The sequence below is a fragment of the Carex rostrata genome, chromosome 16, assembly GCF_964058835.1.
Source record: "Carex rostrata chromosome 16, lpCarRost1.2, whole genome shotgun sequence".
Taxonomy (NCBI): Eukaryota; Viridiplantae; Streptophyta; class Magnoliopsida; order Poales; family Cyperaceae; genus Carex; species Carex rostrata.
In genome coordinates, this window is record NC_135933.1 from 1,650,600 (window position 1) to 1,665,277 (window position 14,678).

The following is a 14,678-nucleotide window of genomic DNA, read 5'->3' on the forward strand; positions in this document are numbered from 1 at the left end:
TTAAAACTTTGTTTATAACATTTTACAATGTTATTAGCAAGTATTTAAACCTATGTCTGCAAGTATTACAATTCTAAATATGTATAGTTTTAACTCCTAACTATTTTTGTTTTCAAACAAAAACAGAATGATTCATTTCACCCACTTTTTTATTTTTTTATCTAATCATTCTAATCTATTTTCTCGACGATCCGTGATGAATTTTGCGAATCTAAAAATATGAATATTTTTTACCCGATTTTCTCTTTCAAATGAGATCCATGAAGAATAACTTTCGAGTTATATTTGTGTCGTAATTTTTTTTACCACTTTAAATCTTTGTGACTTTCAATTTTTTTTTTAATTTTGCTTCAAAATAATTTAAATCGTATGTACAAGCATATAAACCTCATTAATAATACTTTAAATCTCTAGAATAAAACATATAAACCTCATGTACAATGAATTTAAATCTCAACAGTAACACTTCAAAGCATATAAACCTCAACAATAACACTACATTTAGAAAGCTCATTTACAAAACATATAAATCTCATGTACAAAGTCTTGAAAATTTGGTTGTAAACTCAGATTTAAAAACTTGAAAATTTAAAGTGCTCATTAGTTTTACTTAAAAAAACAAATGACTTTAAAATTACTCAAAAGTATTTCTTCATGGATCTTATTTGAAAGATAAAATTGAATAGACAACGTTCGTATTTTTAGATTCGTAAAATTTATCATGGGTCGTCGGAAAAATAAATTATAATAATCAGAGAAAAAATAAAAAAGAGTAGGTGAAATGAATTATTTCGTTTTTGGCTTAAAGACAAAAGTAGTTAAGAGTTAAAACTCTACAGATTTATAATTTTAATGCTTTCATACAGAGGTTTATATGTTTGTGAGTAGTATTGTAAAATGTTATAAATATAGCTTTAAATGTTTGTATATTAGCACTGGAAATGAAAGTTAGACAACACTGAAAGTTTTTTCTGTTAAATTACTTGGGGAACATACTCGGATATGATGGCTTGGGGTAGGGGTGAGTAAATCGCTCATAACTCGCTCATTAAAAGCTCGCTTAAACTCGCTCATTTATCCGCTCATTTAAACTCGCTCATTAACAACTCGCTCATTTACTTAATGAGCGAGCATGAGCATGACTCAACTCGCTCATAACTCGCTCATTAAGAATTTGCCACATCTAATCCCTGCCACATTTAATCATGTGTAATTCTGTGTAACATCAACCTTGCCTCATTAAAATTGATAGATAGTGAGTATAATTTCATATTTAATCCTGTGTAATATAGTGAGCACAATATAACATTTAATCTTGTGTAATATACTAATATTCATGATTTCATATTCATTTTTTTGTAAATCGGCAGAACCAAGGTTGCTTGTTTAAGATGAAGGTTTAATTCTAAACTAGCAATTTAAAATTCCAACTGCTTGTTGCTTGTTTAAGATGAATTTTCATTATTGTTTTCATAATACAAATTTGTAGGTATGTGACAATGAAATATCTATCTGTATGTCACAAGTAGGACCGTCAAAATCGACAAGACGATAGTTGTTGAATTTTTATTAGTTTCTGTTGTTAGTTTATGTTGGATTATTTTATTTTTGTAATATAATTATATTTTTGTTGAATTTTTATTATATTTTATTTTAAATAAATTATGACAATTTGTTATGATGACTTTTAACAAATTTTGTTATGCGTGAGCACACTATATAATTTTGTTATGAGTCATAAGTCATAACTCGTGAACCGCTCATAACTCGCTCATTAAAAACTCGCTCATTTACAACTCGCTCATTTATCCGCTCATTTAAACTCGCTCATTAACAACTCGCTCATTTACTTAATGAGCGAGCATGAGCATACCCTAACTCGCTCATTAATCACCCCTAGCTTGGGGTACCAAAACATTTTTGTTTTTTTAATACCCAACATTAAATATAAATTTAACATATCTCACCAACTTAGCTGGATATTTTTAAAATTGCCCATCCGAAATTTTAATAGAATCGGCCGAAATTTGGTCGGCCTGTTTTTTTTTTTTTTTTTTAAATATAAATTTTAAAAGTTCACACATCCATGTGAGTATATTTGAAAAAATATGTTCGGTAATTGGGAATATATCTCAGATAAATATTTATGAGTCTATTTATCTATAATTAATGCGTCCGACCGGTCAGTAATTTAATAGAAATTTGACATAATAAAGCAAGTAAAAAGATTTGACTCCTCAGTTAATGAGAATACTGATAAACGGGATTTTGTGAGATAATATGTTCTATAGCTGCATATATAATTGCATTGTTGACAAGACATCTATTGAATTAAGTTAGGAACATTAATTTTATATCACTCAACTTTCTGAAATATAGTAGCTAGATATGTATACTCACATGGATAGCATTTTATTTCCTCTAAATTACTCTCTTTATGTTTATATACATAAAAAAAGTAGAGGTTATTGATTGTTCGACAAAAAGTTTAATATTGTGCAAAAAAAAAAATGGTATTATGATCTTATTTATTTTGTTTTTCTTCGGTGAAAACTCGATTTAAAAAAAAAAATAGACGTCATACCTTATTTTAACAGCACTTGTTACAGATACTTAGTATCAAACTTATGATCAATCTTATTATTACTATGAAGGACATCATCTTTGTGCAATAATAGACAAAAACGAATCAATTTGCGATTAATAAAACTTGAGAGGACTGTTTACCAATTTGGTAGCGCAGTTGATTTGACACCATAGAAAGCTTCGTCTTGAGATGCTCGTTCTTTTGACATCCATTTTGATGGGAATCCCTTTCTCCTTTCTCTTCGTCTACGTCTTTTGAAGCTTTTATTTATATATATATATATATAGAGGAGGGTTCAAATGCACCCAAATTTTTGTGCATCCAAATGCACCTTATTTTTCAAATTTATTTTCTCCGTTTTTAAAGTCCGAATAGTCAATCCGAACCGTTAGATGCGATCTATATATTAAGATGTGCTTGGAGACCAAATTTTACATTTCTTGGAATTTTTTTACTATTTATTAAGTCACTTTGAAAATCGCTGATTTTACATTTTCTGGACCATTGGATCGGCGATTTTCAAAGTGGTTTAATAAATAGTAAAAAAATTCAAAAAAATGTAAAATTTGGTCTCCAAGCACATCTTAATATATAGATCGCATCTAACGGTTCGGATTGACTATTCGGACTTTGAAAACGGAGAAAAAGAATTTGAAAGATAGGGTGCATTTGGGTGCACAAAAATTTGGGTGCATTTGAACCCTCCTCATATATATATATTTTTGTTGTTTTATTTGAATTCAAGCGTAGGGTTATAAAATTTTCCAGTTTTCTTGTGTTGATGAAAGTTTTTGAGACATTTTCTGACCTGTGGATTTTGATTCCATCCTCGTAGCTTAATGCTTTTTGTTTGATAATTTTTTGGAAATTCGTCATTTTGATTTGTACTTTTGTTTTACTTTTGACGCAATTCATTTTTAATAATGGATTGTATAAACTTTGGTTTTTGTTGAAGTTTGTTTACTTTTTTTAATTTCTAAAATAAAATGAGAGGGGCTTGAACTAAAGTTCATACGGTACAGTCTGAGTTTGTACCAGTTCATACCGGTACAGTCTGACTCTGTACTAGTTCATACTATAAGTCTCAAACAGAAGGGCATATATGCATTTAATTTGGTACAACCCAACTAGAATTCACTAATTTTCACGAATACCAGTATGCACTTAATTTGGTTCTTTCATAAAAGAGTTAGATATTAACATTAACTTAATTAAATTTCATAACTATATTTATTACTTCACACAAAAAAAGACTATTTATTACATGATTACATGTGAGGGGCAGTTTGGTATTTGCATATATGCACACACTTTTTGTATATTTAAATATTATAAGCTCATTTTGGATCCTCTGTGGCGAATAAATATTTTCATATGTTTTGACCAGTTCAAAAGACCCTCGTATTTCTATATAAATTTTTTCTGTCAGGGATAGGCTACATGGAAAGAAGATCTTTAATGGTATACTAAATCTGGGGTCTTGTTGGGTTGGGCATCAGAGTTAAATGTGATAGGATATTAAATTTCTTTTTTTAATGTATTCTGTCAAATTTTCAAGCTAAGAGTTCAAACTTCAAGTTTCAATTTTCAGAGTGGTATGACATTTACGAACCCCGACTGGGGACGCGAACGGTGCGCCGATTCAGTACGTTTACAGATGCGTGCGCAGGCTCAATACGCGAACGGATCGGTCCGCAGGTTCAATACGAGCACGAATTGGGAATCCGTCCGCAGATTCAGTTCGAGTTCGTGGCGGAATCTTAAATCTGAATAAACAGGTGGTATTTGTTTAATTCTGATTTTTCAGGATGGTAAGAAAAAAAAATTTCGGCCCCATGCTTAAGAAATTTTCTATTTCTAAGAAAAAATAAACTGCAAAACAATTTCGAAATCTTCTGTTAAAGTACAATATCAAGCCAATTTATCTATTATTCTATATTATTTTTATATAATTTCTATAAATACAAAATTCTGGTTTTAACCGGGCACTGCAGAAATTTTTTATCGGTAGAAATTAAAGAAAAAGAAGGAAAAGAAATAAAAAGAGTATATTATATTTTTGATTGGTAAAAAGATTAGTAGGATTCTTACCGATTTTAAAAATCAAAAAGTTTGATTTGGAAGGAATTCTATCGATCTAAACCAGTTTGTCTTTTATTTCTTTTAGTTTTTCTCTGGTAAAATATAAAAAGATTTTACAAAAAAAGATAGAGTATTATAAAATGAGGAGGGTTCAAATGCACCCAAATTTTTGTGCACTCAAATGCATCCTATCCTTTTTCTTCGTTTTTAAAGTCTGAATAGTCAATCTGAACCGTTAGATGCGATCTATATATTAAGATGTGCTTGGAGACCAAATTTTACATTTTTTTGAATTTTTTTACTATTTATTAAGCCACTTTGAAAATCGCTGATCCAATGGTCCAGAAAATGTAAAATCAGCGATTTTCAAAGTGGCTTAATAAATTGTAAAAAAATTCCAAAAAATGTAAAATTTGGTCTCCAAGCACATCTTAATATATAGATCTCATCTAACGGTTCGGATTGACTATTCGGACTTTGAAAACGGAGAAAAAAGATTTGAAAAATAGAGTGCATTTGAACCCTCCTCTTATAAAATTTAGATATAATGGAAATATTCCATCTATTTTTTTAAAAAATTTATATTTTACTAAAAATATAATAGAAAAATTCTCTCCATCTATACATCGAATTAAAAATAAAAAACACTAAATTTGAATCGGTAGAATTTCTACTGATCTAAATTTTTTTCTTTTTAACATCGGTAGAGATTCTACATATCTTTCTATCAATCAAAAACATAATATATTTTCTGTTTCTCTCTCTTTCCTTTTTGAAAGAACTGTTTCTCTCTCTTTAATTTTTTTTAATTTCTACAGATAAAAAAATTTCGGACAGCCCCCATCTATTATTCTATATTGATTTGTCGGTTTAACTAGACATGTCCGATTGCAATTTGAGTCGAGTTGAAAGATGACCTTAATTTCATATGTGGAGATATATGCTATTTTGTTTTAATTAATAAAAATTATACTTAGCAGTCACTGCTAATAGTTTAAAAAAATATATATATATGCTATTTTGTGAACTGAGGAGTGAAATGAGCAACTGACAAGGAATACTTCGTCAATTTTTTTTTTTTTTTTTTTTTTTCAGAGAAAGCCCGTAGGCACATATCATTACTGAGAATAAAAAGTTTACAAATCTTACATCACACCTTGATGAAAATAAATAAAACCAGTTGCGTAATCAACCTAAATAACATGAACTGAAAATTATAAAGAAAACCTAAAATTAACGAACCAGTATCACAATTCTAGTTATGTTGCTCTTGTACCAGTTCAAAAACCAGAAGGAAATTGCTTGTGCTGGGATTGTACCTGTCCTTCACACCATTCATGTGGATATATTAGCTAAATCGTACGCGGGGCGCGCAATTTAAGAACTTTCCTATTTATGTGGCTGAGTGTGAGATATGCCGCATTTGCTTGGAGGATGGCATTGCACTGTGTCAGATCTTCAAGAGCTCTTCAGGAAGGCACCTCTTGTGTGTTTGCTTCTTGCATCAGCCGTACCAGTATTTTACAATCCGAGTACAGGGCCAATTTCTTAAGTGGACTTTGGCCAATCACGTACCTAAGTACCTTTAGAAGTGCCATGATTTCAACATGAAACGAACCTGCTGCTTCCCCTTCTCATAATTCATGTGACTCAGATCTCCTTAATTTCATGGTGTACACCTGTTCGAGACTTCCCATGATGCATCCAGTAGCACCGTTTCTGTACCAGCCGGTATAGTAATGGGATCCTGCCTCTTTTCACTTATTGCCGCCACTGTCACCGTCTTGTCAGGGACCACATTTCTTGCTTGGGACAGTATTGCCCTTGGGCTTTTTTTGCATGCTGAGAAGATTTCATCATTACGTGTTTTCCTAAGACACCACAGTAAATTGCAAAAATTGGCTATGTCCGGTGTCTCCGAGTTTGTAGAGATCATCAACAAGGTTTCTGCAAATATTTGTTGGGTCCCTCCTCATTTCAGCCCAATTGATTTGGGCTAATTTTGGGTCAATTTAGTAGAGAGAGGGCTATATTGACATTTTTGTTAAGTCTAAGGTCTATTTTGTAAAAGAGAAATTTTGAGCTGCTTTGATATTTCCTACAGGAGGTTCTAGCGTGTTCTATAAGTTTAGCCCTTTCCTCTTAGTTATGTATGTCCTTCTTGAAAAAGATAGTAGAGATAGGAAGAAAAAAAGAGAAATGCACAGGTTGTTTTAGAAGGCTGGTACAAGCCTTAGTCATCTCTCTTTGTTTATCTCATATGATGAAAATGTGTGTATGGTTTGTAAGCATAAAACCTTGATATTAATCAGTTGAAAGTGTCTTTGTTTTCAGAATTTGTGTGAATGTTTTTTGTTGTTTTCAATCTACTTTCTTGCTGAAAATTGGTGCTGAGTTCTACCTATACCATACCAGTTCTGGTTTTCTACTGCACACAAGGTGTTTGTGGTATTGCCTAAGTGAACCTAATTACTGATAAAAGGTTCCCAACAATATTTATGGTAAGGTATCCACCCTTAGCGTGAATTTCGATGCGAACCAGGTCGCTCGTGAAACTAAACAGTGGAACAGTAGGTGCATTGGCGTGTCATCTTCTTGGCCACACCACTGGCATACCGGATTAGTAGCATTGACCCACTCGTGTAACTTGTGTGCCTTAGCCAGGCTATCATGCACTGCTCTCCATAAAAACATTCTTAGAGCATTTACATTCCTGAAACTATTAGAGTTTCTAATCTGATGTGGCAGTTTTTAATTCAGTTTCAGAGATGCAAGAAAATTTCTTATTTAGAAATTATGCACTAAAGTTTTTTATTAAGAAACTGTTTATAAACTCTATGCCAATCAAATAATTGACTGAAATTGTTTCTCTTTTTTAAGTTATTGCTGACGTGACTTAATATAAATTATATAATTAATTTCAGAGATGTGAGACTTAAAAACTTTAGATACTTTAATTTCTAAAAAATGATTAATAGTTATTTAAAAACTCATTTGAATTGAATTGTTGAAATATAGATGCTCTTATGCGCGGTACCACCTCCTTCCATGACCAGAGTTTGGTCTGCTTTCAGTCAAAAATTAAACGACTTATGATATCAAGATACAGAAGAACTTCTGTCTTCCACGAAATGGTTAGAAGCTTGTTTGCTCAATTAAAAATTCAATCAGGCCTGTATTGCTTTAATAGTCATCACACCATTACCTTTTTTTTTCAAACATTCAAAATTAAATACAAAATAACAGAAATATCCAGTTCTGAATATTTTTAAAAATGCCCAGGTTAAAATTTTTGGCGAGAAAGTTTGGATGGCCCATTTTTTTTTTCTTCTTTAAAATTGACTATGAAAGAGTTGTTTCTCTCTCCTCCCACTCACAACTCACTCAAATATATCATAAGAGAAAAAGAAGAATAGAAAAGGAAAGAAAGAGGCAACTTCAGAGACAAAAAAGAAGAATTTTTAGACGATTTTTTTGGTAAATGTAAGGTATGACAATGTAACCCCAAAGTAAAACAGATTGTGAAAGAGTCTTAAGCTTGCAATAGCCTGACAATTTGAGAATTTGAAGAATTTATGCAGCTTGCTGGAACCATTGCTTATGGGCATCTGGTAGTCAATCTCTTGAAACTGGTTGGTTTCTTAGAAATCATTTTAGACATAGTAGGTGATTTAAATTAATTTTTGTATGTATATTGTGAACTTATTTATTTAGATGCAGCTTTGAAAACTATTTTATTTGTAATTTGTGTAAACTTTATTTGTATGGTTTGAACGACTTTATTTAGACTAAATTATAAGCAAGTTGATTATCAATTTTTATAACTTTAATGTTTTTTTATCATATTCAAAAATTAATTCTAGGATTTTTGCATACTAAGTAGATGACCTTCAAATATACATTAAAATTCAATTACAATGTTCCATCCAACATACAACAGATTCTAAATAAATGAAATTAAAACTCTAGTACAAGATGGTAAAACCCTAATTCATCAAACTTATAACCTTAAATCATAATTTAAGCACTAGTAATTATACTTCTTAGTAGGCGGCTCTAGATCAGTAACAACAGACAAAGTACTAGCATTATCAGTATAAGTACAAGAAACAAAGTCATCGTTCAATGTTTGAGGCTCTAGTTCAATCGTTTATTTTTTCAAACCATGATTATAAAGATGTTCCACAATTATCATCTGAAATTTCATACTGAATTGCTCGCCTACATAATCCCCCCATAAAATAGGTACAACAACTGCATATTTTTGTCTCATTTCTATCTCGAACACCCATTGACCCTCCTCTCACTACACTACAATTGAACAATCTTTCTCAATTATTACTATTCATCCTTTTCTTCCTCTCTTCTTTTTCTCTTATGATGGGTTTTTGAGTGAGAGGAGAGAGAAACAACCCTTTTTTAACCAATTCCACAAGAAGGAAAAAAAAAACGGACTTAATTTTTTCTCGGCCGCCAAAAGTTAAAAAATATTCAGCTCAACTTAACATTTCTGTTATTTTGTATTTAATTTTGGATATTAAAAAAAAGCGGCAGCATTACTCCTACAACCGTGGTTTTCATTTCAAAACATTCGGATGCGTCGTAGGAATGTAGGATGCAGGATGCAATTCCTTGGTGTCATATAATTTCAACAGCCCAAAATAGTTCTGACAAAAATTTCAAGAATCAGAGAAATTTGTTTGCTTTGATTAGAAGAAAATTCAAGCCTAAATATTGAATCTCTGAGAGTGCAATGAACACTCAAAAGTATGTACCACTTACTGGTCTGCTTGTTGTTCGACAAATATCAACTCTAAAGTTTCCATGTAAATATTAAATCATCAAAATATAAAAAAAAACGATTAAAACAGAGTAAGAAGATAGCTAACTATTTCCAAATCCCTTGAAAAATAGCAGCCACTGTAAAACAGACTCTAAAGTATATTATTACAGCTCAAAATGAGCATGATCAACAAATCACATAAATGGTCACCGCATCAAACAATTGAAGAAAATATTGCAAATACCTATACAGTGTCATCTCTGCATGTTATAAGAAAGGGAAAGCAACATAAAAAAAGGCCTTAAAAGAGAGAATGCATCTGATTTAGGAATCAGAAGACTTGACAATGAAGTTCTGACGGCTGATTGGGTTCATCACAACTGGTGGGCCAGCTGTGCGGGGCCATGCCTGGAACTGCTTGTCAGTTGCAAGCCACCATTCCTTGTTAGCGACAGTCGATGGTGTCGTTCCTGATTCAACAAAGCCAAAGGTACAAAATAGTGATAATATCTAAGTAGGATGAGACCACAGAACCTCCATGGAAGGTTCCAAGATGACATAAGAACCAAGGTTTATTTAAGAAAATGACAATTTGAAATATACTCCTGCACAACAAAATCCAAACAAGAAATATGGCACACCACCAGTATAATTTAACCCTACAAAACCTAAATATTATCATTTGAGCTCCTCCTCCAGTATTTACTTAGGTGTGCAATTTACCCCACCTAACTCACTGTCTGACTCCACACGGACGGGGAAGAAAAGACAGACAGTTTATAGTTTCTTTCAAGGAATAGTTATATTTGTGTGTTATTCTCCTGTTTGTAGATGCAGGAGATCATTCTCTTACAAGAGCATCATAGATGATGCTTTCATATTCTCTGGAAGAAAACAAATTATTCCTTAAATACGAAAGGCAAAATAGCTGTTGTTGGCAAAAATGGAAAAGATTATACCTCCAAAGATCTTCTGATCAGCCATGATGTTGTCAAAAACATAAGCTATGACAGCGGCACCAGCAAGTGAGCCGATGATGTATTTGGTCGACATCTTTTCTCACTGCACCATATCCATCAACATTATTAATTATTACTTTCTAATTGATTTATGCTTGTCTCTATAATTCAACAACATACTATCATGTGATTAATGATAGGTCAATTATGAATTTCAGATTTTAGTAACGCCCAAGGGATCTGGTACATAAAGAGTTACACTAGAAAGCAAAGTATAACAGCGTACCAACTAACAACCTTTAATAAAGTACAAAACCTGCATAAAAGATTGTTAAATAGGAAGAAGTTTCAGGATTCTGTTTAGAAAGATAGATATAGGTATTACTCTAACTATACTCCAACCATAGGATTTAGGTGTAAGATACAGAGAGATAAACACCAAGCTTCATTGATCGTATGTTAGAACAAATATAAGGTTAAGAATTGGTAAAGAAGGAAACATGATAGGCAATCCAAAAATAATAGAAGGTGGGTTTTTTTTAATATTGATAGAAAGGGGGTTCAGACACCAGATCTCACGATTGGATTATCAGTTCGTGAAATCGGACCCGAGACTTCAGCTATACAATTTCAGGTCCACAATTCATGAACCAAAAGATTTCCCCATCAACGGGGTATCAGAACTCCACAATACAAGAATCGATCATACAAAAACGATAACAAAGCCTCAGGATCTAATATTTCTGTTTTATTAAAAAAAATTGAGGTTCGAGAACATATTATCATGTGATTAATGATAGGTCAATTATGAATTTCAGATTTTAGTAACGCCCAAGTGATCTGGTACCTAAAGAGTTACACTAGAAAGCAAAGTATAAGAGAGTAATTACAATATAAAGTCGAAATAATGAGCACTGAGTGGAGAGAGGCGATGAAGGTGATAATGGAGGCGATCTAAGGCAATTAGAAAAAACAAAAAAAAAAAGCGAAAAAGCGATGAGCAAATTTGTGCCACGGGCCTCGCAACTTCATCTCCGTCTTCTCCACCAAGCCTTTCTCAAGTTAGATGGTGGGCTATGCTCAGCACCAGGCCCAAAGGAAGCGATGCTGGGCTCAGTAATGGCGCCACTTCAGATGAGACAAACATTTAAACAGATTGTTCAGCAGCAGCGAGATCCGGTGCGGATTGGCGATCCGCCATTGGAGAGGCGACCCATGCGACCTGAGTAACGTGCCTCACTTGTCAGACGCCGATTCAATGAGTTACAGCGCCGATCGACCACAAAAAACCCGATCTGTTACAGATGCGCTTATACCAGTGACAGTTGACTCTTCTAAAGAACCATGAAACAGAAACTCGTCGGATGTACAGCCAAAAAAATTTGCCGAACAATACTAATTTTGCATTTAAATCTAAGCCAGACCTACAAATTTAATCTAGATTTAGTGCGAATCAACCCCGTCTTATCACTGTTAATTTTCAATCGAACTATAAGTTCCAGACAAAATAATAGCTGCTGGGTATAAGCAAATAAAAGCAAAATCTGAATGAAGCTCACCTCGCTACTGATTGGGAGGCTAGGGTTTTAGCGATACTTTGGTAGGATAAGGCTTTTCCTTCTCAGCAGCTCTCTATTCTCTCGCGAAGTAGGCAAAGGATTGGTCTCTTTATAGATGAAATGTACTCCGTTTCCTACCTAAACTTGGTTCGTGAGAGTGCATAAATCGTACTGAGTCCGGTCCCACAATTAGTGAAAGTCGGTGTTGGAAGACCAGGTCGATGAAAGTTAACTTATCCAAGGGTTTTGTGTCGGGAAGGTTCGAGAGGCTATCGCATCCCTCGGATCTGTTAAGATGCGATTTTGTGAAAATATTATAGGTGTCAACAGTGCGGTGTGGAAGAGTCTAGAAGCAGCACAGCGCGAGCTGGTCCTTTTTCTTCTTCTTTTCTTTAGCACAACTGCACAAGCCCGTAGCCGTAGGCATTTTATTCTTTTCCTTGTAATTTGGTTGGGATAAAGCAGGCCTCAAAGAATAATCCATACGGGCTGGGTCCAAGGTTGAATCGTTTCTTTTTAATCCGCTATGGAGTTCTAATAGAATGAGACAAAAAAACATGGCGGCTCCCAATCTGATTGATTTAGTTTCCGATTTAATTTGATTTAGTCAATTATGAATTAGAGGTGCTACTTTTACTTGATTATCCGGATTCGACCCAGATTCGATTAATTTGGATAGGATATGGTTTAAAAAATATAACCAGTTAAATTATGGGTATGGTTACAAAATTAATAATTTAATATCTGACCCGGATCTGAACCGGAACCGATACTGTAATGGGTAGGATATGAGTTTCATTTAATTATCCGACCCATAACCGAATCCGACCCGATACCCGTATAAATACCCGATAAAACATATATTAATAACTATTAATATATAAAAATATAACTTTACATATTAATTTTTGCATAAGCCGTGGAGAGCCCAGTACTTTTTTTAATATGAGAAAATAGAATGCTGTGACATATTCGCTATGTTTATACACATAGATAGATGCCAAATTTATTCATTTTATAACAACCGCATTAATTTTTTAAATAAAATTTATTACTATGGATATATCCTTCAATATTTGTCTTGATATTCTCTGCATAATAATGGAAATTTATTGCTCTCATTGATATATCATTTCTACAAATTATTAGTATGTCATTCATAGATTTTTTGAACCATAAAAAATGAAATCGTCATCTCTAATATTTTACTTTTTAAAAATTATATCTCTTCTTCAATATTTTTTTTTCAAAAATTATTTTCTCTCCATCCTCCTGATTTTTTTGTGACATATACCCGCTCTGGATCCAGAACCGCCCCGTATCTGAACCGGACTCGATAATCTACAAACAAGTTATGGATATATATCTACCGAAACCGAAAGACTGGATCCGAAATATCTACGGGTAGATAGGTACCCGGATCCGGACCCGACCCGAATTGAAACAGATAAGTGTATGGATCGAAATTTGGACCCGAACACTTTTAGAGTACGGATCCAAATATAATAGTATCCGAACCCGACCCGACCCGATAGCACCTCTATTATGAATTTCAGATTTTAGTAACGCCCAAGTGATCTGGTACATAAAGAGTTACACTAGAAAGCAAAGTTTAACAGCGTACCAACTAACAACCTTTAATAAAGTACAAAACCTGCATAAAAGATTGTTAAATAGGAAGAAGTTTCAGGATTCTGTTTAGAAAGATAGATATAGGTATTACTCTAACTATACTCCAACCATAGGATTTAGGTGTAAGATACAGAGAGATAAACACCAAGCTTCATTGATCGTATGTTAGAACAAATATAAGGTTAAGAATTGGTAAAGAAGGAAACATGATAGACAATCCAAAAATAATAGAAGGTGAGTTTTTTTTAATATTGATAGAAAGGGGGTTCAGACATCAGATCTCACGATTGGATTATCAGTTCGTGAAATCGAACCCGAGACTTCAGCTATACAATTTCAGGTCCACAATTCATGAACCAAAAGATTTCCCCATCAACGGGGTATCAGAACTCCACAATACAAGAATCGATCATACAAAAACAATAACAAAGCCTCAGGATCTAATATTTCTGTTTTATTAAAAAAAATTGAGGTTCGAGATTAGCAAACAATATTCACAAACGAAACAAATAAGGGCAACATAATAGCTTGGGAAATACAATCGAATTAAACAGAAACAAAAAAATAGCGAACTTCTTACCTTTGATCGACGGAGAGAGCGAACGGGAGAGGCTAGGGTTCGAGGTGGAATGCAGGAAGTATTCTCCGGTTTATCTGGAAAAGTTTCAATACGCCTAATTTCAGGGTAAGGACTTCTCCCACAATTGCAGGCCTAATGTTTTATTGGGCCAAAGGCCCAAAATTTATCCTTTTTGGACTTGTTATCTCTAGTCATGCATTAGAGCCGACGAAAGTTCGATTCCTTGGGCAAATAAGCATCTTAATCTGGCGCATAAAATTTAGTATGAACAATCAAATAATTTACTTTAGTCAGATGGATATAATGTAGTATGAGCGATCAAATATTTAATATAACACAGTAACAAGACTTACAAATAACACACCATCTTTAGGGATCAGCTGTGGGCTGCTGACGAAGTGAGTGGGTCGGAGCTGGTTCCTACCGAGTACCGACTGACAAAGTTAGTGGTTGTGGTATTTTTCAAAATCGGACGGAACCGATGGTAGAAGTAAAA

At 33.3% G+C, this 14,678-nt stretch overlaps 1 protein-coding gene across 2 annotated transcripts; it reads right to left on the reverse strand.

Moving 5' to 3' along the window:
* Window positions 1–9,550: 9,550 nt before the first annotated feature.
* Window positions 9,551–14,301, reverse strand: LOC144567463 (uncharacterized). 2 transcript variants are annotated; one of them, XM_078317606.1, is made up of 3 exons: window positions 14,183–14,301; window positions 10,412–10,514; window positions 9,551–9,922 (listed from the first exon to the last, which is right to left on the reverse strand). In XM_078317606.1, exons 2-3 carry the CDS (start codon window positions 10,503–10,505, stop codon window positions 9,777–9,779), a joined length of 240 nt encoding a protein of 79 aa, XP_078173732.1. In that variant the 5' UTR covers window positions 10,506–10,514; window positions 14,183–14,301; the 3' UTR covers window positions 9,551–9,776. The 2 variants fall into 2 exon arrangements, with proteins under 2 accessions (XP_078173732.1, XP_078173733.1); XM_078317607.1 differs by lacking the exon at window positions 14,183–14,301 and adding an exon at window positions 11,971–12,086.
* Window positions 14,302–14,678: the final 377 nt, after the last annotated feature.

Excerpts from the sequence above, each read along its gene's own strand:
- LOC144567463 (XM_078317606.1), bottom strand. The coding sequence starts at position 10,505 with ATGTCGACCAAATACATCATCGGCTCACTTGCTGGTGCCGCTGTCATA. Across the intron at positions 9,923-10,411 it reads TGATCAGAAGATCTTTGGAG|GAACGACACCATCGACTGTC; the intron begins GTATAATCTTTT and ends TTGTTGAATCAG.